The sequence below is a fragment of the Ahaetulla prasina genome, chromosome 2, assembly GCF_028640845.1.
Source record: "Ahaetulla prasina isolate Xishuangbanna chromosome 2, ASM2864084v1, whole genome shotgun sequence".
NCBI classification, from domain to species: domain Eukaryota; kingdom Metazoa; phylum Chordata; class Lepidosauria; order Squamata; family Colubridae; genus Ahaetulla; species Ahaetulla prasina.
In genome coordinates, this window is record NC_080540.1 from 253,717,268 (window position 1) to 253,742,114 (window position 24,847).

At 34.1% G+C, this 24,847-nt stretch overlaps 1 protein-coding gene and 1 long non-coding RNA gene across 16 annotated transcripts in view; one reads left to right on the top strand and one right to left on the bottom strand.

The window, feature by feature from the left end:
* Positions 1–24,847, bottom strand: part of FER (FER tyrosine kinase) — a 132,669-nt gene that overhangs the window by 79,844 nt on the left and 27,978 nt on the right. For 14 of the 15 annotated variants that reach the window (XR_009153150.1, XR_009153151.1, XR_009153149.1 and 11 more), the window contains 4 exons: positions 19,492–19,629; positions 17,726–17,845; positions 13,548–13,670; positions 12,726–12,915 (listed from right to left, as the gene is read on the bottom strand). Coding sequence is in view for 12 of the 15 variants with exons in the window: in XM_058166514.1 (XP_058022497.1) it covers positions 12,726–12,915; positions 13,548–13,670; positions 17,726–17,845; positions 19,492–19,629 (571 nt within the window). In the remaining 3 variants the exon portion in view is untranslated. Of the gene's footprint in view, positions 1–12,328; positions 12,457–12,725; positions 12,916–13,547; positions 13,671–17,725; positions 17,846–19,491; positions 19,630–24,847 lie in introns of those variants that run through there. The other variant, XM_058166520.1, reaches the window with a different exon arrangement.
* Positions 5,492–12,050, top strand: LOC131189899 (uncharacterized). Its single transcript, XR_009153154.1, has 4 exons — positions 5,492–6,477; positions 7,369–7,453; positions 8,301–8,359; positions 11,602–12,050. It is a non-coding gene; the product is annotated as an uncharacterized LOC131189899 (long non-coding RNA).

Consider the following 24,847-nt stretch of genomic DNA (forward strand, 5'->3'; position numbering starts at 1 on the left):
AGAATTTACTAAATAACGCTATTTTTGAGAGCCATGGTGGTGCAGTGGTTAAAATGCAGTACTGCAGAATACTTCTGCAAACTGCCAGCTACCAGCAATTTGGCACTTTGATTCTCACAAGCTCAAGGTTGACTCAACCATTTATTCTTCTAAGATCAGTAAAATGAGGACCCAGATTGTTGGGGGCAATATGCTGACTCTGTAAACTACTTACAGAGGGCTGCAAAGCACTGTTAAAGCGCTATATAAGTGCTATTGCCGTGATGGCGAACCTATGGCACATGTGCCAGAGGGGGCATGCAGAGCCCTCTCTGTGGGAATGTGTGCCATCACCCCAGCTCAGCCAGCTGGTTGTTGCGTTTCAGACATGTACATGCGTGCTGGCCAACTGGTCGTCGGGTTTCCGAGGCGCACATGCATGCTGGCCAGCTGGTTGTTGGGTTTCTGAGGCACGCATGTGCACCGGCCAGCTGGTCATCAGGTTTCCGAGGTGTGCATGTGCGCCAGCCAGCTGGTCATCAGGTTTATGGTGCTCTGCCAGCTTTGGGCACTCTGTGCCTAAAAGGTTCACCATCACTGTGGTATTGCTATTTCAGCTTCAAATGTAAGCCCATAAAATGGAATGAATTTTTTCCTATGTCTATTATTAGTCTATTTTCATTCATCTGAAAATTAAAAATCTATTCTTCAGAGGGTTCCAATTCTGCCAGCATGTTTATTTGACGTGGATACCATCACTAGATTTAATGCAAGTATCACTATAAACAAGGGGGAAAATGTCATTTTTAACTTATTTATGTAAATGTACACATTAGTGGCCCTATCTGCTGCTCATGTTCACATTAGAATTATGTGCATTATCTGAATCCTATGTGATTATTTCTGACATCCTAATTTCCTTACAGCATATACCCTCAGAACTAGGATAATAAATTATGTTTGACTACGTGGTTTCTATAGTGCTGACTCTTCACAGTCTATGAACTTAATCAGTATAGATGAAAACTAAATTTTATGATTCAATGTCTTGTGTGGATCCAGCTTTTTGACTTATTCAACCAACCATGAATATTCACTGCTTTCACTGGCCTTTATTCTCTCCCTGAAAGGGAGAAAAATATCAGAACATACTTAATAAAAAATATTCTGAATTGATAATTTTATGCCAATTTGTTAGAGTAACAATAGCAAATGAACTGCCTAAGCACATCATAAAAATAACCACAAGAATCAAAAAAACCAGTTTATAAATCAATGAAAAAATTCTTTTTACCACTCCATGTTATTGTGGAATATATTGGGCAAGGTTATAAGCAATGGATGGAAAGCAAACTGCTTTGTCTGTTAAAATAACAATATCATGTCAGCCTCTTGCACACACCAAAAAAAAAAAAAAGAGGAAAAAATTATGAGAAGTATTTTCTTTTAAAGAATATATTCTTACCTTAACTTTTGTGGATGCTGTATTTGAGGAAAGTGGCAGAGATTTGGTAGTAACCGAAGAAACCATAGGTTCAGCATTTTCACATGTAGAACAGAGTCCAGGATCTGGTTTATCATGTAATGCTGAGCATTTGTAACATTTTTGAGCCATAATGAATAGCAGTACTGAGCCAGAAATATATGACCTGTCAGTATGCTAAACAGATTGACCCAAAAATGAACAATATCTAGTTGCAAGATAACAATCTAATGTAACAAAAACAATTTTGTTCCGTTTTGGAATAAGCTGGCATACTATCTTTAACCTAGAATGTCTTTGATCTCATAGGAAGGCAAGCTGGATTACTCTATGATACGTAACAAAAAGTTGCAAAGTGTCACATTTATTTCTTCTACTTATTGCTGTTAGGAGCCCTCTTACTATAAAAGTTATCAACTATTTATTTCCATTCTTATTCATAAGTAAACTCTTTGACAGTACTCAAGGTACCACTGAAATGATTCCATTTTGTTAAGCAAGCAAGCAACTATTAGGCAGCTGTTTCAGCCTCCACTCTTTAGCTCCAATTGCTGAACTGACAGAACACCCCAGAAGCTGACAGTTTCCCTGTGTCACTTTGAATATAAGAATTCTGCAGGTGAGAATGCTTAGAACACTTGCATGCATTCTGCTGTGATGAATAATGCTGTAGTGCCACAGTATATCCTGAAGAAAATAAGCTAGACAAACTAATATGTAGTATTAAGCAACTGTACCAATTGTACTGAGAAACACTAGCGGAAACGTCTTGACTGACTGAGGAATTAACTCACAACAATGCCACTCCCAAATTCAGTATATTGTATTCAATGGCTGCTCATTCTCACTGGCCATTTTCCTTGCCTCTACTTTTAAGCCCAATAAAGGATAAAGCAAGCACAGATTAGTGCTCTTCTTACTGCTTAATAATTTGGAAAAGGCACTGAACAGCAGCAAAAGGAAGCTTCACAGAATGGCAAGGACAATCCTACTAAATATATATATATCTTGAGGGAATATATATATTAGGTAGACCAGACCAGGAAATCAACTTTTATTGAAATTGGTTATAGTAACAAAATCTTGCAATGTCTTCCTCGTTTTTATACTCCAGTGACCTAGGGAAGCATTTGCCTGAGCTATTCCCAAATATTATCTCAAACCAGGTTTTTAAAAAGTGCTTCAGTCCCTTTTACCTAGGCAAATAATCCTACATATCTCTGTTAAGGTTTCTTCCTTATCTCTACAACTATACAATAATGAACTACCAAGTCCTAATGAATAGAATAGAATAGAATTTTATTGGCCAAGTGTGACTGGACACACAAGGAATTTGTCTTGGTACATATGCCAATCCTACATAGTGGGATTCATTCCAGAATTCTGAAAAATTTTAAATGAGAAATTACTAATCTCATAGGAATAATATGAAATCTCTTTCTCACATGGCCTCATTGCCAGAGGACTGGAAGAAAGTCAATCTTGCACCAGTTTTTAAAGGGGTGGTGGTGGTGAAATTATAGCCTGGTCTGTTTAATGTCTGTTCAAGGCAAGGGGATATAAATGATAATTAAGAAAAATAAAGGAGTTTGATAAACTCACTAAGGCAGACTTATCAAGTACTATCTGTTTTGAAGATTCAATACAATATCTCTCCAAATGCCAGTCCTAGGAGAATAATGGTGGAAGAACAATATGTTTCCATCTCCCACTTGCGAAATATTAGAAGCATCTGGCTAGCCATTGTGAGAAAGAGTACAGGGTCTACTCTTGTGTTCTTAAGACTTAAAGTCTTATTTCATATCTGATGATGCCAATGTAGACACAAAGAGTATGAAGACCCAGTAATTCTTCTCCAAAATTGAAATTACACACTGACCCATTGAAGTTGTAACTTCAGTTGAGTTGTTTGTCTGAATACTTTATGCAATAAGAAGAGTTACAATTGCACCAAGTAAATCATTAAAAAGGCAATATCTGAAGCAGGATAAGTGGACTCTTATTTTATGATGATTTATATTATAGAAAAAAGGTTTAAATTTAGTTTTGAAATTAATATATTTCTTGAATAAGTAAGTTTGATTGTTTTAACAAATGAAATATACTATAAATATACTATTTGCAAATAAATACAGGTGCTCACTTAATTATGGTAACTAGAGTAATTGGGACTGGCAACAATTTCACTACAACATGATAATTGGCAGTTGTGGTTTCTGTCAATAGGTCCCATAAAGTCCCCATTGACCCTGCTTGTCTGAAGCTGGAAATGAAGGTCACAAATAGCAATCATGTGATCAAAAGATGATGTGAACATTGTAATTGCAAGTCAATGTCCAAATGCCCAAACTGAAATCATATAACCTAGGAGATGTTGTGATAACCACAACTATAAGGAATGATTGTAAGTCCTCTCATTCAGCACCATCATTTTTGAACAATAACTGAATGAATTGCCACTGAAGGAGTACTTGCATCATCTTTATGCAACTGAGTACAATCATGCAGCTCATGTATATTTTCTATGTCTACATTGAGACACGAGAAAAAGTTTCATTTTAGCATTCAATGTATTTTACAAATCTGCTAAGCTCTGTCACACATTTTAAAAGTTGACATTACAATCCTATGCACATTGGTTTCAGAGCAAACATTATTTAACAAACTGAAATTTAATTCTGTGTGACCATACACAAAATCTGTATAACCATTCAGAAGTTCCCAGAAGCAAGGACTGTTTGTGGTTTTATAATCTACTAAAAAGAAATATCCATATTGCTTGGCAGAAATAAAATTAAGAATTTAAAATAAGTCTATAATTAATTTTATTTATTATGAAATAGCATGATTCATGAAAACAAAGTCTCACATATGTAAAACACTATGAAAAGAATCTTCTGCTGCCATCCATCCTTAAGTGTTCATTCAGAAAAGCTGCATATTGATAAAAACAAATTTTAAATGTAAGTTTTTAATATCGTTTTTCTTGAAGTATAAAAATACAAAGGAAAACTAATACAAACTGAGAAAAAAATATACATTAAAAAAGTAAAAAGTGCACAGAGAAAAAAGATGGGAGTGGGAAGAGGGAATATATAAATGTCTTTCCACTTCATCAAGATAAGTACACAAAATTTCAATAGCTTATCACCTTTGTATTTCAGTCAAGTTCTTTTCATCTTATTGCTCATCTTTTATCTATTAGCAAATAATAAAGCCTCATTATTCACTCTTAATCATCAAAAGTCCAAGAGTTACCAGAATTATATATTTTAACCTTAAACAGGTAAATCAATTTCAAATCCCTTAAAGAATCAAAGTCTGATTCTCAGTTCTATTGTTTTCTATCTCCTCTTTTGAACTTTATAGTAACAGCCAATTTTATGAGACAGTTCTGAGTTCATTGTTGCTATTTTACCCTGTATTCTTCTAGAATTAAAATACTTTTTTTAATTCTGTATTAGTGAGTTTTCTCCTTTAGTTCTTTCTGGTTGTTTGTAGTAACCAGTCTTCCAAGGTCTCCTCTTACCATGTTCTTCTCTAATCCACAAGATTTTTCCACAGAAAGGTTTCTTATATTTAAATTTAAATTTTTGGTAGATTTTAAAGGAACTGCAGAAACTATTCTTATAATTATTTCAAACTCTGAAGTGCCTGAAAAAAGGAAGGGACATTTTCCAATATTGTGTAGTGAGTTATTAGCCTCAAGGTACAGCGGGTTAAGAGCCACAGGCTATATCCTACAGAAATTCCAGATGCGCCATCTGACAATCTGACAATGTTGAATGCACTTGGGTAAGCATGATAGCCTTGGGTGGTTTCCTAAATGCTTTTTAAAAGTTTCCCATTTGTCTGCTGGCAATATTGTACTGTTGAAGCTCTGTCTGATTTATGAAATAAAAAGAAAGCTTGTTGCACTACTCTTCCAAAGTACTATTGATCTGTAAAGCACTAAGCAGCTTAAGACACAACTTTCTGTGTGACCACTTCTCTTTATACAAATCTGTCTGGCTATTCACTTCTAAAGATAACCTTGTGTGAAAGACTTGCCTATCTGGCAAACAGGAGAGAATATTCTCCTTGTTGTTCCCAAGAGATAAGATGTTCTGCCTCTGGAGAGACATTTGCCCTATACTGTATTTAGAAAGTTTGTAAAGAAGCTTTACTTCTGTATGAATGTATAAAGTTACAATATTTTAACATGTTAATTGATTTAATTTAAGTAGCATGTGCATTTCTAAGCTTTTGCATATTGAAGAACTTATTAATTGCTCTGCTTTTCTGAACAAAAAGATAAAGATCAAAAAAATAATAAGTTAAAATATATTTCAAGGTAATATAAAGTCTTTTGAACACAATGACACTTACAGGGGATGGAGATTGGAACTTTCTCCCAGCCCTCTCCCCCATGCAACTCAGAAGGAAATATATTTTTAGAATTTTAATCTGGGTAATTATTGGCCAATATAACTGTGAACTTCATAACAAGGACCATTAAAATTAACTCTGAAATAATAAACCAACTCAAAAACCATTGGGCGATAAAGCAACATCATGGGAAATTCTGTAGCACATCAAATGCCACATCTGCATACTTGTTAGGACATAGGATACAAAACAGAGATTAAGTTGGGAAGGGAAATGAGCATTCTTCACATTTTTCTTTTTTTCTCCATCTCTCCTGACTGATCATAAATTGAACGAAAAATCAGAGTAGTTCAGAGCTTGGGAGTATGCCAGAAAATAAAGACCTTCAGATCTTTACTGAACTAGTTTCTCACACACCTCTGGAATACTTAAATTTGAATCCCTACTGATGTGAGAATATAGCTCTGTTGGGGGCTTTGCACCACTACACAGTATGATAGTTCCTCTACAGAAGTGGAACAGCTCTCCCACATTCTATGGCGTCTTATTCACTTGCCAAGATTTTTTTTGTTTGTTCTAAGCATTAAAGATTTGCAGCCAATCTTCTGCGTTGACTAAAAGGAGCCAGATATGCTATCAGGACAATTGTAAGTGATTATGTTTCAATTCTAACCTTATTATATCATAGCCAAGCTCTGTTAATAATTTGGTCACATAATTGTGGTTTAGTACAAAAACAAGGAGGGGGTAGATTGAGATACGTTAGCAGAACTCAGAGGATAAGTGAGGATTTGCATTGTGCTCTACTGGAAGAATTCAAAGGATTAATAAGGATTTCTAATTCCTAATTACTAAATTGGAAAAAAATAGTTCTTTTTTCTTTTCAGTTGAAATAGGGCTACTAAAATTTCAAATGAAGAAAACGCAAGTTGGTCTGCAGATAAGATTTATGCACAAAACAATGTTGTGCAAAGTCCAATTCTGTGTTTAAAAAAGAAAATAAAAAAATAATTGAAATTGTGCTCGGAGCCATTTTGCTCACAAATTCTTTGGTTACAATGTAAGCAACTATTTTTATCTGGCATTTCCTGTGATATTTTATAAAGAGATTCTGTTCACAGATAATTTTTGTTCTATAAACCATTTTGTGAATAAGTACATTTAATTTTTTTTCCAAAATCATGGCTTTAAGCTGGCAACGAGCTCCATCTGCTGGTGAACTGTTATAAAAAAATGTAACTTAGCATTGTCCATTTAGGCTTGAGATTTTTACATTATTATGACATCAAGCTGACACAGATACAATGCACATAATTGTTTACAGTACGTATTAAAACTGAAGCAGTAATAATTTTTGATATTCTTTTACAATGTTTCTTCTATATAGTGTATGTTAAAGCCTTTGTGGTTATTTATGGTGTCACCAGACTGGCCTGCTAACCTCAATTTTATCTCATGTCCCCTGGCTTTGTCTCCTCTCTATCTGAGGATTAATGATGCCTTACCCTACTATTCCTGTACCACACAATATCAACCAGCTTCAAACTGAGGGTCAAATCAGAGCAATTCATGATTATGCTAGGATCTTTCTAATGCTCTAGTGAGATCTCCTTTCCAATGAAGGTATGCTACTGGATGAAATTTTTTGATATTATTTTTGTTTCAAGGAAAAAGGCAATGTTTCTAACAGAATATCAATAGTGAAAACCCATAAGTTCATAGTTACACTGAAGAGAGAGCAGCATAGTCATCCAAGGTTTCTACATGAAACTTTAAACCATAGCTTATCAGTGTGAAGCTGACTATTCTGTAGCATCACTTTTTAAAATTGTTTTCATACTTCATAAAAAGTATTCCTTCATTCCCAGGAGATACTGAAATCCCAATTTTGGCAGAAACAAAGAATTTCATTCAATCTCTCCCCAGTTGTTTCTACCCATCCTACCCAATCTGACAGAAAATACATGCTCCAAGTCACATTGGCTAAGGAGTATTAGCCCAGAAGTCTCTTTTCTGCTTTCATGCTTATCATCTGAAACATTATCCTTCTAGAGATTTGACTAGCCATAAACCCCACTGGCCTTTGGTAAGGCCTTAAAGACCTGATTCTGTGTTTGGGCCTGAGGAACTAAGTGTGTGAAAGAGGCCATCTCCTGGCATGGTAATAGTTCTGTTTTTTCCTTAGCTGCTATGTATTTTAATTTTTGTATACATCTATTTTTACTTTTGCTTTAATATTGTTAGCTGCCCCAGCTTATTTATGGAAATAAGCAGTCATTTAAATTGTAGATTTCCTCTTTGCTCCATGGATCTTTTCTGTAATTGTTGTAATATTTTACAATTTGAATTCATTTCCATAAGAGGATACAAAGGGAAAAATCAGGATGCTAGCAAGGATCTTAAAATTTAATTTTATTATTCAGTCAAAATACAGCAAGTTATAAATATATAAAAATTCTTTTTCTTATAGAGCTTTTGCCCTGAAGGTTAATAAATGTTAACTGGATTGAATATTTTACAAGAGAAAAGGTCAGTTCAAACTCTTCACAAAAAGTATTTTATCTGAAACTAAACCTCCTCCAAGGAGCTCAAGGTGGCATGCAAAAGGTTGTATCCAATGGGAGAAGGTATAAGGTCAGACCACTCCATCAATGGAACCAATTTTTGATGTCCATTATTCTTTGCAGCAATTCTGGACAGTGTAGGAGATGTTAAATGGCAAGTTTCATTAATGTTCAAAGTTGCCTACAAAGCTCTCACCGACCCGTGCGCTCTCACAGAGAGGGACTCCTCAGGGTGCCGTCAGCGAGGCAGTGTCGTCTGGCGACGCCCAGGGGAAGGGCCTTCTCTGTGGGGGCTCCCACCCTCTGGAACGAACTACCCCCAGGACTTCGTCAACTTCCGGACCTCCGAACCTTCCGTCGCGAGCTTAAAACACACTTATTCATCTGCGCAGGACTGGATTAGATTTTAAATTTATTGGTTTTAAATGGGTTTTATTTTTTATATTGTTTTTAAACATTCGGCCTTTTAGAATAAGTTTTTTAATTGTTATTTTAATCTGTATTTATGTGTTTTTATCTGCCTGTGAACCGCCCTGAGTCCTTCGGGAGATAGGGCAGTATATAAATACGATTAATAAATAAATAAATAAATATTCTTTCTACCACTCTGCAAGATATTAGCATTTACATATAGTCCTCAACTTACCAGACTAATTGGGATCTTGCAGTCCCAGGTACCTTCATTAACCAAATCCCATGGTTGCTAGCAACATGACTTCCTCCTGGCTTCCCACAACCAAAATCAATGGGGATGTTGGCACAAGGCTACAAGTTCCAGGTGATCAAACAGAGTGGCTGTTAAGTGGGGGAGGGGACAAGGGAATGCATGGGGTAGGCACAGTGAGAGTGCACAAGGAGTGCACAGGAGGTGTGGCAAGGTCAAGGGAAGGACATGAGAGAGTATGCAAGAGGCATGGTATGGTTGGGTAGAGTGTGAAATGCACAAAAATCTCAGTATAAAAAACACTGCCCAAGAGATTGATTTTGCCCCATTGGGGGACCCTCTCTCACAAGCACCATTTCTGGTCTCAAAGAGACCTAGTAAAAAATGTATGTCCTGAAATCCAAGTAGGATTTTGGAACAGGGCATTTGCAGCATGGGATATTTGTAGCTAGCCCCTCAGAAGCCCCTCATTTCTAGGGGCTGACTCCTAATGCTCAATGCTCTGTGTCAAAACCCTGCTTGGATTTTGAGACAGAGTTCCCTTCTGCCCACTTCAGGAACTTCAGGAAGATCTGGGCTTCTTTTCTCCAGCCCAGTGTTACTATTCCCTTCTGCACACAGAAGGGTTACACCTGCCCCTCGATGGCAGTAATTCAAATTGAAACTTGCAATATCCTGAAACTATACTCCCTTAGTTCAACATTTTTCTTCTTTTTTCTCCTATCTATGTTATGAGGATTTTTAAAAATAGTACGGAGAAAAAGAAATTATTACCACACCTGCATTATATTTGGGGAGCACGTCTGCTGGTAGAAGATCTAAATCCATGCCCCAGCACATGGCAAATTAATTAAAAAAATGCATCTGTTTCAATGAACACTATTTGCTTAAAATTAAGCAATACCTTAATTTTATATTAATACTATATTTCATTTTCAATCATCAAAAGAAGAGGAAACAATATTGTGAAGATGTCTCGATGCTACCATTGTTAGGTAGAATTTTTGGATTTAGGTTTAGAAAATCATGTTTGAGCTAAAGCTACATCTTTTGATGTGCAAAAACTAGCTTTTTCAGGAACAGCGATGATAGTAATCGAACAATAGGACTGTATACTAAAGTCCTTGATCAAAGCTAAGAAAGAAACAAACTCAGTGGGAAAGGAGGAAATGCAATATATACATTTGCCACTTGAGGAATTTTATCTAAGATGTCTGTTTTTTCTCACATTTTAAAAAATGACACCAATGATTTGTTGCCTTTACTTTTGTTCCCTATCATACATTGAAATATATGTAATAACCTGTTTCTGTACTTTTCAAAGGTATTGGATGTTTCTCTCTCAAATTCAGGAACTCAATCAGCTCAGGTGTTTGAGTTTTATGGGTAATAATAGGTAGATTGATTTGTACCATAGAATTAGATGAAACTATTTTGACATGTCATATTTAAGTCTACTTATCCATAAAGCATAGCCTCAGAGCCCTTATACAGCCTCTAGCTTATAAAAGATGCCATACAAATAAATACCTTAGAATTTGGAATTCGCATTTTTTAAAAATACAAGTTGGCACATCGACTGAATAAAACCTTGGGCATCCAATTTTTTCATATTTTCAGCTGTTTTATTGCTTCTATAATTAGGTTTTTTTGGGCAATATACTTACAAGAAAGCTTATCTTCATTATTTTACAAATGAAAACAGTGTGTACATACACAGAGAGAGAAAATGTGTTATATCTAATTTAATTTGTAAACAAAATTTCCTACCAAAGATGCTAAATAAGCCAATATAGTATATCGTCATATGAATTAATATAATTCCAGGTCTGAAAAATGTGCTAAATAGAAAGATCAAGAGACTAAACAAGTAGCACTGATATATCTAAATACAGTAGTATAGTTATAAGACAATATCCAGAAGGCCACAGCATCCTGAAATTCTTACAATGATCAATTCTCATTTACATGTAAATTTTTTACAACATTATATTCTCATATAATGAGAATTGGGAAGATATGCCTCCAAAAGTATAACATTCTCTCTTGCAAATCAATATATGATTTTGATTTGATATCAGGTTTTCAAAATAAGAATACTTTTAGTTCACTGAACACGAGTATAAAATCTTTGTATGTATTTTTTTAAAAAACCCTACTCAGTCATTTGAGGCAGTGAGCCAAGGAGTCAGTTTGGTGTAGTGATTAAGGCATCAGGCTAGAAACCAGGAGTGAGTTCCAGCCCTGCCTTAGGCACAGTCAGCTGAGTGACCTTGGACTGTCTCTTAGCCTAAGGGAACAAACAAGCAAAGGCAAATCATGTCCAAGAAAACTTGCCAAGAAAACTGCAGGAACTTATCCTTGCAGTCACCAGGAGTCAAGACTAACTCAAAGGCACAAAAATAAATAACTTGAGGCAAATGTATGAATGATTACTGTCATAAAATTAATCTCTTTCAAATGTTTTGCCTGCTGTAGAAACAAAATGTATAACTGTATGGATATAACAAATAAGTACTATGTATTTTTTTTTTATTTTCCAGGATAGAAAGAGCATTGGTGTTTTCATTTTGTTGTGGGAAAGAGCTCTTGAGAACATCATGGACAGCAAAGAAAAGAAATAATTTCTACTTCAGGCACAAACAATCAAACAATTTCCACGTCAGGCTTAATTTATCATATTGTGCATATTTTATGAAAAGACTCACTTCTTGGAAAAGTCAGTAATGCTGGAAAAGTTATGAGAAAAGACAACAACCAGCAACAAGATGGATGCACTTGATTACAGCAGTGATAGGTACACCATTGGCAGATGAGTAGTCAGGCTAGGGACAGATCATCTTAGAAGAGGTCCATCAATGTAGTTGCTAATAGTCAACATCACTTTGATAACACCAAATCAATGTCTACTTTCAACATAGGAACGTAGCAATTATAATTTAGCTGGGATTAGTTTATTAATCTTAAACAAGTCTTATTTTAGGTTACCAATACATTTGAATCCATTTTAAAGCCAATGAAAATAGTGCCAAGATTCTCAGTAAACACTGTTTTGTGTTAAATACTGTTACGATTAACTGTCAGGAAATATGAATACCTTACAATGTACTACAGGTAGTCCTCACTTACCAACCATTCAGCGATAAAGGTTATGATGGCACTCAATGAGGGGGACTTAAGACAATCCTCAAAACTGCAGCCTCTGCAATGTCCTTGTGGTCTCGTGACTGTGATTTGGGCATTTGGCCACCAGCTCTCATTTACAGTGGCTGCAGCATCCTGCAGTGACATGATTACCATTTGCAATCTTTCCTGCCACTTTTCCATGAACAGTCAATGGGGAAGCCAGCAGAAGGTTGCAAGTGGCTCAGGTTAAGTTGTTCCCATTGGTTTTTTTACTGAGGAGGAGAAGAAGAGGAACCCATGAGTGGCAGGATGAGTGTGGACCCTGATTACTATCCACACTGCACAAGCCTCCAGGCCCAGCATTGCCACATTTGTACCATGGCACACTTTTCCTCACTCAATTGTACTAATTCCAATTCAATTACTGTTATTAAGTGACAACTACCTGTATATCATTTACTTTCAGTTACAAACAATACAATTCTTTTTAAAGTAACATTAGCCACAGTGCCCTAATTTACTAAATAAATGTAATTTTTACCATGGAAGAGACTGATCTGGCATCCTCCTCATAATTTACAACAGGTGGGGGCTCTTTTCCATCATTTTCTTGCACTTTTTGTTGAAGAAGTTCCTTCTGAGCTGCAAATTTGACTTCGGTGCATTTCAGCTGCTGAACAGTTTGCTTTAATTCTTCAAGTGCTTGCTTCTGGCTTAGCAGAAGCACAATGCTGAAAAGAATGGCATCAAAATTATACTAAAAGCAAAATGGAAGAATGTATTTCATTTCTCAAGTTCATAACAAATAATATATCTTTAGCAGATTTAAGATCTTATAAGGTGGGATTAATACTACATGAAGTTGAGTGGTTGTTAATTGTCAACTTGTTTTTCCCCTCAAAAAAGCCTAATCTAAAGAACAGAATAGGAATTTGTTTAGACTATATTAAAAATTAATGTGGAGGAAATCATTAATAAATAACAATCTAAAGAAATCCATACAAAAATTCCCAAATTCCATATAACTGAATTAAAGAAATATAGTTTAAAATCATTACATTCAATCAAAGGGATAGAAAATAAATTATGCCATTACAGACTCAATAAATAATAAAAGAATTAAAGAAAAATAATGCTAGAAATACCGTAAGATTTTTTAAAAAAGTTTTATATTAGCTTATAAAATCAGTTAATAAATATAGTCAATAATTCTAAATTTAAAAATAGAGTGCAATGAAGCATGATTTTAGCAAATGAGTTACTGTGCGTCGTCTGGATTTCATTTTCATTCAAGAATATTACATGAATAAGTTGGAAAATTAATTTTATATATCATACACTTCCATGTCTGCCATTTACTCACTCAGATTTTCTTTCACAGATCTTAGAAGACTCTTCAATCTTCTTTTCTAATTCCAGAACTAATTCCTCCTTATTTAGAAGTGTCTGCTGTGTCTGAATCAGTTCTTCTACTACAGTTTTCAACCTGATTTAAATGAATAGTAACAAATATAATCTGTGACTATTTAGCAGAACATTCTTTGCATTTTTCAATGGAGAATTCTTTTTCAAATAATCATCACATTTAATTTTTGTTTTTATTATTTACTATTATTAATTTTATTATATTTGAAAGCTGTTTAGAGTGGTTATATTAAATAAATCTTTAAATCTCATAAGTAACATGGAAGCTAAAAAGAATTTATACTTTTTGTGGAATCTTTTCAAGCTGTCAAACATTTATATTGTATGCTATTTTTTTTTTTAAAAAGTACTTTCATAAAAAAGAGGCACAATAACAGGAACATATTGCAAACAAACTAGAATTTAATGGTTTTCATTTTGAGATTATTTTGCTTGTAATATAGTTTGAAATAACATAAATGCAATAAAACTCCACAAATATATTTTTACTACATATAAAAACAATTTCCTTTAGCTCATTGCATTTATTTATATGCTGCTGGGACTTTTCTTGTTATGAACTAATTATGTTCATTTAAATGTAACAAAATTAATTTACCATAAGGACAATTAACAGTTTAGAAACTTGTTATATTAAAACCATAACTGTCCTACAATAATATAAATTCATTAATTCTTAATGGCCAGTTTTTTAAAAATGCATTGCCCTTTTAAGATGTTTATACACAACTGAGAACATCTGAATTCTGAACTGACCACCAAGAATGCCAAGAATAATAACCCTTCATTTAAAAAAATATCACTTACAATGTTCCACAGAAATGAAGAGTTGAAAGATTCACTAAGCTAACTGCACTGAGACACATTAATTTTCACCAAACTGTCCAATAGTAGGACAAAACTTATCATCTATTATCTCAAGAAACTGAATAATAGAGTAGCACAGAACAATGTCAAATTAAACAGAGCAGATTAATTTACTAGATTTATTAACTTACCACTTCCAATTTTCTTTGCTTTCACTATTCATCAATAGAGGGATCATAACTAAAAACTCATGTAACAGATCTTTTCCAAGAGAACAATCTATCTTTCAATTTTCTATTTTATACTACACAAATCTTATTTCAAAGCAACTAAGTACAGTGCAGTATCTTGTTCCTTAAACAATCAAACAGAGAAAAGACACGTTCTAATGGTGATTAGAAGTCTGGAAGTCTTGCTTTTTATTACAAGAAATTATGATCACCGTGGCAAGACCTTTTATGAATTAAGTCCTGTATTGAAAGTTGTGAGTAGAAGTTAATTTCACTTACAAACAGGAAATTATTAATTTTACTTTTCAGGTATTTCACAGCAATGACAAGTTCATCTATTTCCTTGTACATCTTTGGGGGTGGGGTTATGGTCAACCTTGATGATAGTACAGAAATGAGAAACTTTCTTACATAAATGAAAGCAAGTTCTTCACACGCATGGGGGAAATGTACAGTGTTATCATGTTATAACAATGATTATTTGTTTACAGACACAAATACAAAGATATATTTTCTGACAGAATTATTAGTATAGAATTATTAGTATTAATTAGGTGGTCTATCATTCAAAATCCTACCACCCCATCTACATTATAACAAAATCCTACCACCCTCATCTACATTAACACAATCATAGCTCCAAACTAGATAATTTCTTATCATTCCTCATACTGGGCCAAAGGCCTATTGAACTGTTTTTACAATCTTGGTGATTTCTAAAGCATCACAAGAGAAAGGACAAAGCACATCTTTGGGTGGACTGCCACAGAAATGTCTGGTTCACATCCCTTTTCTTGTTACAGTGGAAAAATTCAGGTAAGCTCTTTAGATGTATAGACTAAAAAGACAAAATCATGTTTAATAAGGCTGACTCATACATGTCCTAACAACATGTCAGGTCTTTATAGTTAATAGTACGATGAATTTTGAACTGGCTGGTAACAGATCCAAGAGACCGCAAAGTACATGAAAATCTATAATAATGGGTTCTGTTTTCATGTCATTTGGTACACTGAACCAGCTGCAAATTTTGAGTCATTACCAAAGGCAACCTGGGATGGTTTGCACTGTAGTAATCCAACTGCGTGCTGATTAATGCAGCAGTTAAATTTACCAAGGATTTGTGGTCCAATTAGTGTTATAACAAAAAATGAATAAAAGTCTCCTTGCCACAACCCCAGTGATTATGCTGAACATGGCTGTTGACAAAATGCATAGACAGATGTTTTACTGCTTTTATTGTTGCTATGTAGACACCAATATGGCCATTTGGGTCTCAGTCATTTTTTATTTTATATCACGATTGGTTCTGGGTTTTCAGTTCCTTTCATTCCTGAAGCTCCTCCAATAACCAGAGAACAGAAGGATTTGACAACTGAGATTGGGTGACTTAGAACAATCTCATCTAGCACTTGGACCACCTCAACGTAATGGAGACTTACAATAAACTCTTAAATTACATTTAGACTCCCACTGTTCATATTCAAAATCAGACATAACCATCTCCATTTTTCCTTTTCTCCAGAATCAACTACCTATTATAAAAAAATTATCCAGAGCCTACCTGTTTATTAAGTAAAGCAAGGGCTCCTCTTCAATTTTCTCACTCAAAGGGGATCCTTGCAGCATATCAGCCAAGTAGTCTAATATTATAGCCCATCACCAGTCCACAAGCTATTTATTTATTTATTTGTTTTTCAAACAAAGCCTCTGCTGTTTATTTCATTCAGTTTCTCTCTCTTTCCTCTTTTCTCCAGCCAAACAAGTATTTAAGAACCTGTTGCTATAACAGCTTCCAGTCTTCTACTCTTCTGGCTTTTGCTCCAACCTTGCAAACAATTCTCTACTCTTTGTCTGGTCTCTACCATTCTCACTCATTTTGCCAGGATATTGTTCCAGCCACAAATTTTAAGTATTTTTCTGGATGGGCCAGCTCCGTGCCTTTCCTGTGAGTGCCTGATCAACAATGGCAGTTATCACTCTTTCTTCTGCAGCTGTCTCTGCAAAACATAAACCAGCAGCAACTTTGCTTACTCTTCAAAGCCTCTGCCATTATCCAGAGTCAACTCCAGTCCGACTTGCCTCCCCAATTAGGCATAGGTCCAATATGTCTCATCTTATTTCCACTGTGATTACCCTTAACTTTCCCCTTCCCGACATCCCATATCCCATTCAATATCTTTTAATTTAACCTTCCTTCCAACATATCCTCTAACATCCAACTGCTTCTCTCTACGAGTTAGTTTTTATATATGGAACAGCTAGTCTATTGTCAAAACAAGACAGACAATCTGGGCTTTCCTGTAAAACAAGAGTACTATCCAGGTTATTACATAATTCTAGCAGGAGAAAGAACTACAAAAATGGGAAGACTGATTTCACTGTTTTGATACAAAGCTGGTCCAGTTTTAGATACATGTTTGTCAGTCCTATGGGCACATGTTCTTCTTGAAGTGTGGATTGCTGTCCTAGAGTTCTCTTCCCAGATGCTGTAAAACCTTGATTTAATAGAGTCCCATTTACTAGACTTAAAGTGTAATCAACCAAATTTCATCCAGATCCTTCCTCTAAATAACAAATGTCCACTGTGTCCGAAATAAATTGATGCAAATGACACAATTTGTGATGTTTGCATAATGACATCATTATGAAATGCCCTATGTAGTCCTGATGATGTACTTTAATATTAAATGGACATTGAAAAGTAAATGAACTCCCTCTTACTAAGTGGTAAGTAATGTTTCACTGTCATTATTCTCCGATTTTCTCTAAAGTAGCCATCATCCAGTCATAATCTTACACAACTCTTTTATGTAATTCTTGGCAAAAGAAATATAAATCCACATTTCTCAAAACTTAAATTAAGAAAGCAAAATAATTTTTGACAGCATAACCAATTTGATTTATATTTTATTTTGTATACAACCTGATCATTAAGAAAAAGGAGGAGAGAGGGAGACAGAGAATGGCTATAACTTTCTTATAAAAATTATATTACATAGAACTTACCTGATTCAGCACATTTTTTATACCTTACATAGCCAAAATTGAAAAAGGAAAAAGAGGCTAAATTACTTACATAGCTTGTAAACCTTCAGCTGTCAAATTATTCCACATAATCTCATTAGCTTGAAGATTTTCATTTTCTTCTAATAATGATGTATCAAATTCTATTTCTTGTTGTTCAATATCTGATGTCCTTTAGTTTAAAAAAGGAACAATAATACAAGAGTAAGGCATTTCTTTTTTCAAACCACCTGACTGGAATTTTTAAGAACCTACTCAAAGAACTGATGAACTCCTAGGATTTTCTTTCCTCAGGAGAAAGAAAAGAAAAAGAAAAAAGAAATAATTCAAAATTATGGCTGCAGTAACAAGCTTCCACCACGGATCATTGTACTAGGTAGATTAATTATAAGTTAAGATGCATTGGCTCTGGAAGTTAGAATAATCTAAGACTAGCTGAATAACCAATACTACTTTATAGTTATACTATATTTTCTGACAAAACTATGCCATATCATGTAAAATGTTCAATATCTACTGTCATTTTATTTTTCTTCCCCTGCCCATCAGTTTTTTGTTCTATGTTGTAATGGTTCTTCATTCATTCATTCATTCATTCATTCTCTGCTGGAGATGGGCACAAAGAAATTTATATTTTTGTTATTATTTGATTTTGTCACAACAGTATATACAATCATCAACATAAACAATAATTCATCATGAGAGAAAAATTATATATAAGTAAAAGTATGCAATAACTATGTTAATTTGATATAATGAAGGGAACAATAGGACAGGAATGGTAGGCACTTTTGTGCTCTTATGCACACCCCTTATAGTCCTCTTAGGAATGGGGTGAGGTCAATAGTAGACAGTTTTTGGTTGAAGATTTTGCGGTTTTGAGTAGAGACTATAGATAATCTTATAATCTGTAAGTAAGAAAATTCTAGATATCAAATCAAAAGAACAGATTCCTCCACACTAGTGTGCTAGAGTAAATCACATTTAGATTTTTAAAATGAAACAAAGTCAACTACTACAGAATATACTTTTTTTTTTACTGATTCAGTATATTAGAATTCGGTTACCTCTTCTGTGAAATTCCAATTGCAGCAATAGATTTCTAGCAAAGAACTACGGTGGCAGAAGGAAGGAACTATTAAAGAACCAGACTGCTTCCAAAAGTATTACAAATAGAGCACTCATTCTTGCTAGAAATGTTCTGCCATTCTAAATTAAATCTGATTTTCTTTACATATATATCACATTTATAATTGCTCAAAAGTAAATTCTGTAAATCAATAAAAATGTAGTAGCCATAAATAACAGTTTATCTTTGAACATATATTTTATATTTAAAATAAATATTCTTAAAATAACAAACAAGTAAAAAAGTGAATTTTATTTAATTGCTAAAATTAATAAATTCCTCAAGTAATAATCATGCAGTTTAATAGTCCTGCATGTTCTTTTAAAACCTATGCATCAATAACACCCGAACTTTCTAATCTGTAAATTTTATATGAACAACAAAAACTCAGTCCATATAGCAAAATATCTGAATACTAGAAAAATGTTATCAACAGAGGAATTTTTTTTGCAGATTACAGTAATAGGAATACTGCACAGATTTAATTATTTACCCAGATTACTACATCTGATGTTATTATGTGCATTAAATAATTTATGTGAAAGAGCCGTTTGTAATAGTTGGGCAATTTAAATCACAGAGATCACTTTTGCTATTACATGGACTTATTTCTATAAGCACAGTTACTATGTACTGCATTGTTAAGAACATACTTATTGTGCAGTAAAATACTACCACCAATATTTTACCTGTGAGTTTCTAGGAAACTACTGTACTCTGAACCAGGGTCTAATTGTTCAACAGATATCTGTATCTCTTTATGAACATTCACTAGTTCTTCTGTCACAAGGCTGGTGATCTGACTGTACTCTTCTAAGATTCCTTTCCTGAAAAAAAATACCATGAAAATATATTCAAAATATATTTTAAATAATGTATAAAGTATACATGTATAAACATAGAATCAAGGTGATTTAAAGCAATGTAATTCAGATCCCAGTTTTGCACAGGAAAATAAATTAATGTATATAGAACAGAGAATTGTCCAACTATTTTCAAAATTAATTTCTTTACTAATACTATAGTATCAATCTGTTTTTACTGTTAACACCTTTTTTAACATTCAGTAGAAATTGCCTTCTATAATTCACATTTATTAGTCCATGCTCTGCCTTCTGGGATGAAAGAGACCAGTCTTGGCTGCCATCTGTGTAACATCCTTTCAAATATTCGAAGAGTACTCTTATTTATTCTTCAAACTGAATATTTCCAGTTTTTCCATTTCTTTTCATAGGGTTTAATTTTCTGTTCTGTGATCACCCTTGATGGCCTACTCCCTACTTACTCAAGGTTGTCTGAATTTTATTTCAAATGAGATACCCCAAACTTCTACATGCCAAATTAAGTCTACATTAGAAAACCCTTCAAATGATCAGGATACTTGGTAGTACATGCAGTTCATTCCTCATGAAACTCCTACTCCAACTATTCAGAATTGAGTGTTGAGCTTATCTGCCTAGCATTCTTTGACATTATGATTCTTGATCATATGTAAGGCCAAATAAATTAATAGGCTTTACTCCCAGTTCATCTTGGTTTAGAAACTTAGGAAGAAAAATATGAGATATCTGCACAATATTTTTATTGAGCTTATTTTGCTCAGGGTAAGACTGAAAGTTAACCATTTGTCTTATAGACTAAGCTCTATTGTGGGGCTCCATCAGGATCTTTCAAATACAGTACTTCTGCTAAGGAATCTACTACCTACATTTGGACATTGTCTTTAATGTACAGCAAGGCACCAATATGTATCTGACTCTCAATTAAAATACTACTACTATAATTTTAAATGAAAAGCTCACATCTACAATGCAAGAGTGCCATCTGCACATGATCTTTACTTCCAAGGCTATCAATGGGTCTTTAAAAAGTAAAACCAGAAGATAATTGAGCACTGCTTTATGGAAGCCATGCCCATTTATTAGGAAAAAGATAAAGATGCACTGGAAAATGAATAGTTGTATCCTGCACAGATAATGTTGAGGGGGAAAAAGTCAACGTTTTCCTCCTGGAAAATGGGACTGATTGATTTAATAGTTGTCCCAACTTTTCTACAGCAGGTCAAGGCAAAAATAGATTATAATCTATTTTTTAAAGTCTTTTTGCTATTTTAAGAGAAACTTGTTATATCCACTTGTTCTAAATACATCACAAATATTAATGGACCTTTTAGATTCCTTGGGCAAGGGAAGTTACTTCACAGTAATGATACTGTGTAATCTTTCTCAATACACAAAAATCAAACTGGAATGAAACTTCCAGAACACCAAAGTAACAAAAAAGTTTGTTTTTTCTCCCCACAGAATGACAAAAATACTGTTTGAATTAGCAACAGTGAGGTATACTTTTAATGCTCATTGAATTTGCAAATATTTTGGGGATTACAAAAATCATTGTTGTAGAATATATTTATATGGTGCCATTTCTCCATGATAATCCAAGAATGCCAAACGATATTAGTACAGTAGATATTGGCCAAACTACTAAAGAAAGATATGCTAAATGCTCTGAAATGTATGCATTAGAAATTTTACTAATTTCTCATAAACCCATTTTAATAAAGATTATAATTATTTTTTAAAAGTTTTTTTGCTCTTTTAAGGAAAACTTGTCATGTCCACTTGTTCTAAATAAGTCACAAATATTAAGGAACCCTTTAGATACCTTGGGCAAAGGAACTTCACAGTATTTTAGCTAGTTTAATCTCCCTATTTTTAATTTTCTTCATCACATTACTGATAAACAGCTTCTCTTCCTCTATTTGAACTGGAAATAAGCAGTTCAAGTGTACAGCTAAAACTGCTCTATTTTTCTTCTCTTGTTTTTCAGACCACAAATGAAGTACTGAATGAATGTACAGTATCTGCCTTAGTTTTCCTCATCTGACTGTTGTTTTGTTACACTGAAGAAGAAACTAGATGAATGAATAACCCTTTATCTCACATAAACTGGTAATAATCTACTCAGTGTAATCTATTCTAATTATTCTATTTTAATGTACTATAGTTGCAGCACAATGACTTTGAAAAAATGTGAAAAATACAATTATACTAAATATATTATATGTCATTACTTTCGTGCAGCATGACATTTTTCAAGACATAAACACGGTCACTAATAAAAAATAGCCGGTACCCTAAAAATGATATCTCTTTATGGTTTCTGAAAAACCCAATATTTTAAAATCTTTCATAATATATAATAGAAATGTTCATAATATATAATATAAAATATGGGGCAAGGATAGACTAACTATTCTTTTACTTCACATAAACAAGTCCAACAAACACACAACTTCTACAGTTACAAAATAATCACTAAAGAATTGAAAGCACTGGACAGGTAAGGACACTAAGCAATAATGCTGTGCTTTTTTATTGAAAAAATAAAACAAACTTGTCACAAAAGAATACGTCTCCTGATTTGGGAATTGCAATTATGCTTTCCATTAAAAACAAATATTTTGAAGCATAGCTGTGATGATTTCAAAATACTCATTAGTATTTTAGGGAACAATCTGATTTCAGATACTGACAGAAATAATTATACTGAAAAGACTATCATATAATATGAATAGCCAACAAGAGTTCAGAAAGTAATTATCATTAAAAATGACTCCCAATCTATTTGTAGGTTTGTTTATTTATTACACTACCAGTTGTATCAAAGTCTATCTGATAAATAAATAAATAGAATAAAAGAAATTACAATGAAGACATAGGAACCTTTGAATTTTTGATTTACACAAAATAAAGCAAATTAATATAATTAAATTTAACAGTTAAAATCAGCAGTTTGTACAGTTTGTACAATATGTTTTAAAGCTCTTTTTAAAAAAATTAATAAAGATGTCAAGCCTCTCAGTTTGACTAGTAGTGTATTCCAAAGATCTGGGGCAGAAACGGAGTTGCCATCCAACGGTCCTACATCATCAACGGAATACCCTTGGATGATATCAGTAATTGTGAACATTATTCAGAATGAGAGATTCTTTCCAACACAGTAGCCAGGACCAAAGCCATAAAGTGCACTAATAATGTACCCTTTTGTATTTTGCTTGCAACTGGATTGGCAGCCACTGCAGTATTTTAATTAAAGGTATCATTTGGAGTATTCTTCCATGGTGTAATCTAACTGGTGTATTTTAAACAAACTAGTTTCCAATCATAGGACAAAAACAGCTCCATTTAAAATATATAACTATGGTCAAGCATGTTGATTACCAGTAAGTGTAGCAAAGCTTTATGGTTATTATTTTCCAGAAATAGACATATTTGGTGATCAACCAATGCTGATAAAAGGCAGCTCTGAATATTTCTTCAACTTAACTAACTAGAGAAATTGTGGATCTAGAAAAAAAAACTTAAAATGTATGTTCTTGCTACTTCTTGGATTGTGTAATCCCATCCATGACTGGCAACGACACTGTTCTAAAATTATGGTCCTTCATCATGAGCACTTCATATTGTATGATCAGTTTCAACTGGTTATTTCTTACCCAGCCCACTAATGACCACAGGCAGAAATTCAGTAGACTGTTTCCTATGTAGTAGACTGCATCACATGGAAATGTATTAATGTACAGGTTGCTCCAATCACAGTTGATACCAACTAGCATGCATAACTAGATTTCATCAGTATGTTGACAGCACCCAATGACTTTAAGCTAGAAGTGTCTAATACCATCAACAACAGCAATCTTGTCAGCTCAGTAAGAGATTCTGTTAAGTAGCAAGCTAAGTAGAATGCTAACAGAACCTTCAATCTACTCCTAGTCCAAAGATTTGTCACATATATACAGTCAACATGAAACAGTACTCTCAGATATCCTGGTGAGGGAGATGCTAGTCTCACAGACCACAGCCACACCACCTCCATTTTGCTTCTCCTGGCTTCCTCTGCTAAAAAGTATCCAGACACAAAGAATTGGTCCATTCTGATTTATGTGACTCTCACTGCCAAATCTCTGTTAAGTCAGATATCTCACCCATGATCAAATTGTGCAATATCTCACAACAAGTCCTATTTTTGACTAATCAGGCACAACAGACAAAAAAATACCAGGATCTTTAAAAGTGTGAAACCAATGCTTGGTTTCAAGGATAAAAAAAACAGCCAATATGTTTCTCTTCTCCCTTCAACTACAGCAGTTGCCAGCCTGCTGATATTCAATCTTTTATTCCTCATTCCACCTATAACTATTCCCTCAAGACCCATAGATGATATGCCCACATGTACTTTAACAAATGGAATTAAATAGTTTAGCTAACTAGCTAGACAGATAGACAAAATTGAAACACAAAAAATAAATAGCAGCTAAGGCTGTAATGGCGAACCCTTGGCATGCGTTGCCCGAAGTGGCACAGGGAGCCATGTCACCTGGCATGCGTGTCGCCCGTTCCTCTTCCGGGTTTCTGGCATGCATGCGCACATGACAATAAGCTGTCCTTTTTGCATGTGGCAGTGCCAGAAACTAGAACAGCTGGTCTTACGTTTTCCTGTGTGAGCATGTATGCCGGCCAGCTGATTGTCATGTGTGCATACGCGCCAGAAACCCAGAATAGTAGCTGGCTGAAACCAGAAGTTCTGTAGCTGAAACCAGTAGTTCATTAACTCCTCTTCCAGGTTACGGCCCAGATGCACAGTGCCAAAAAGGTTCGCCATCATAAGCTAGGGCAACAGAAAAAGCAGAAACAAAATTATAAACAGAAAGCCCAGAAGAATGAAACGACTCTCACTGGTTAAGAAAAACAGAGTATCAACTATGAGGAGCATTCTACAATAGGGCACTTATATAAGGGAGTTAGATGTTCAGTAGTGGAAAAAATTCTAATTATAGTTGCAAAGTACAATTTTACTATAAAAGATGAAATATTAAAATTCTATGACATTGATTCATAAGTGAAGTTTCTACCTAATATACAAAAGTTCAAACATTACAAAAAACTGTTATTTGACTTGTACTGCTATAAAAATTTTATACCAGTTAGAAATATCACATGTAGAAGCTTAGGACATTGCTATTCATTTCTAAAACCGTAAAAT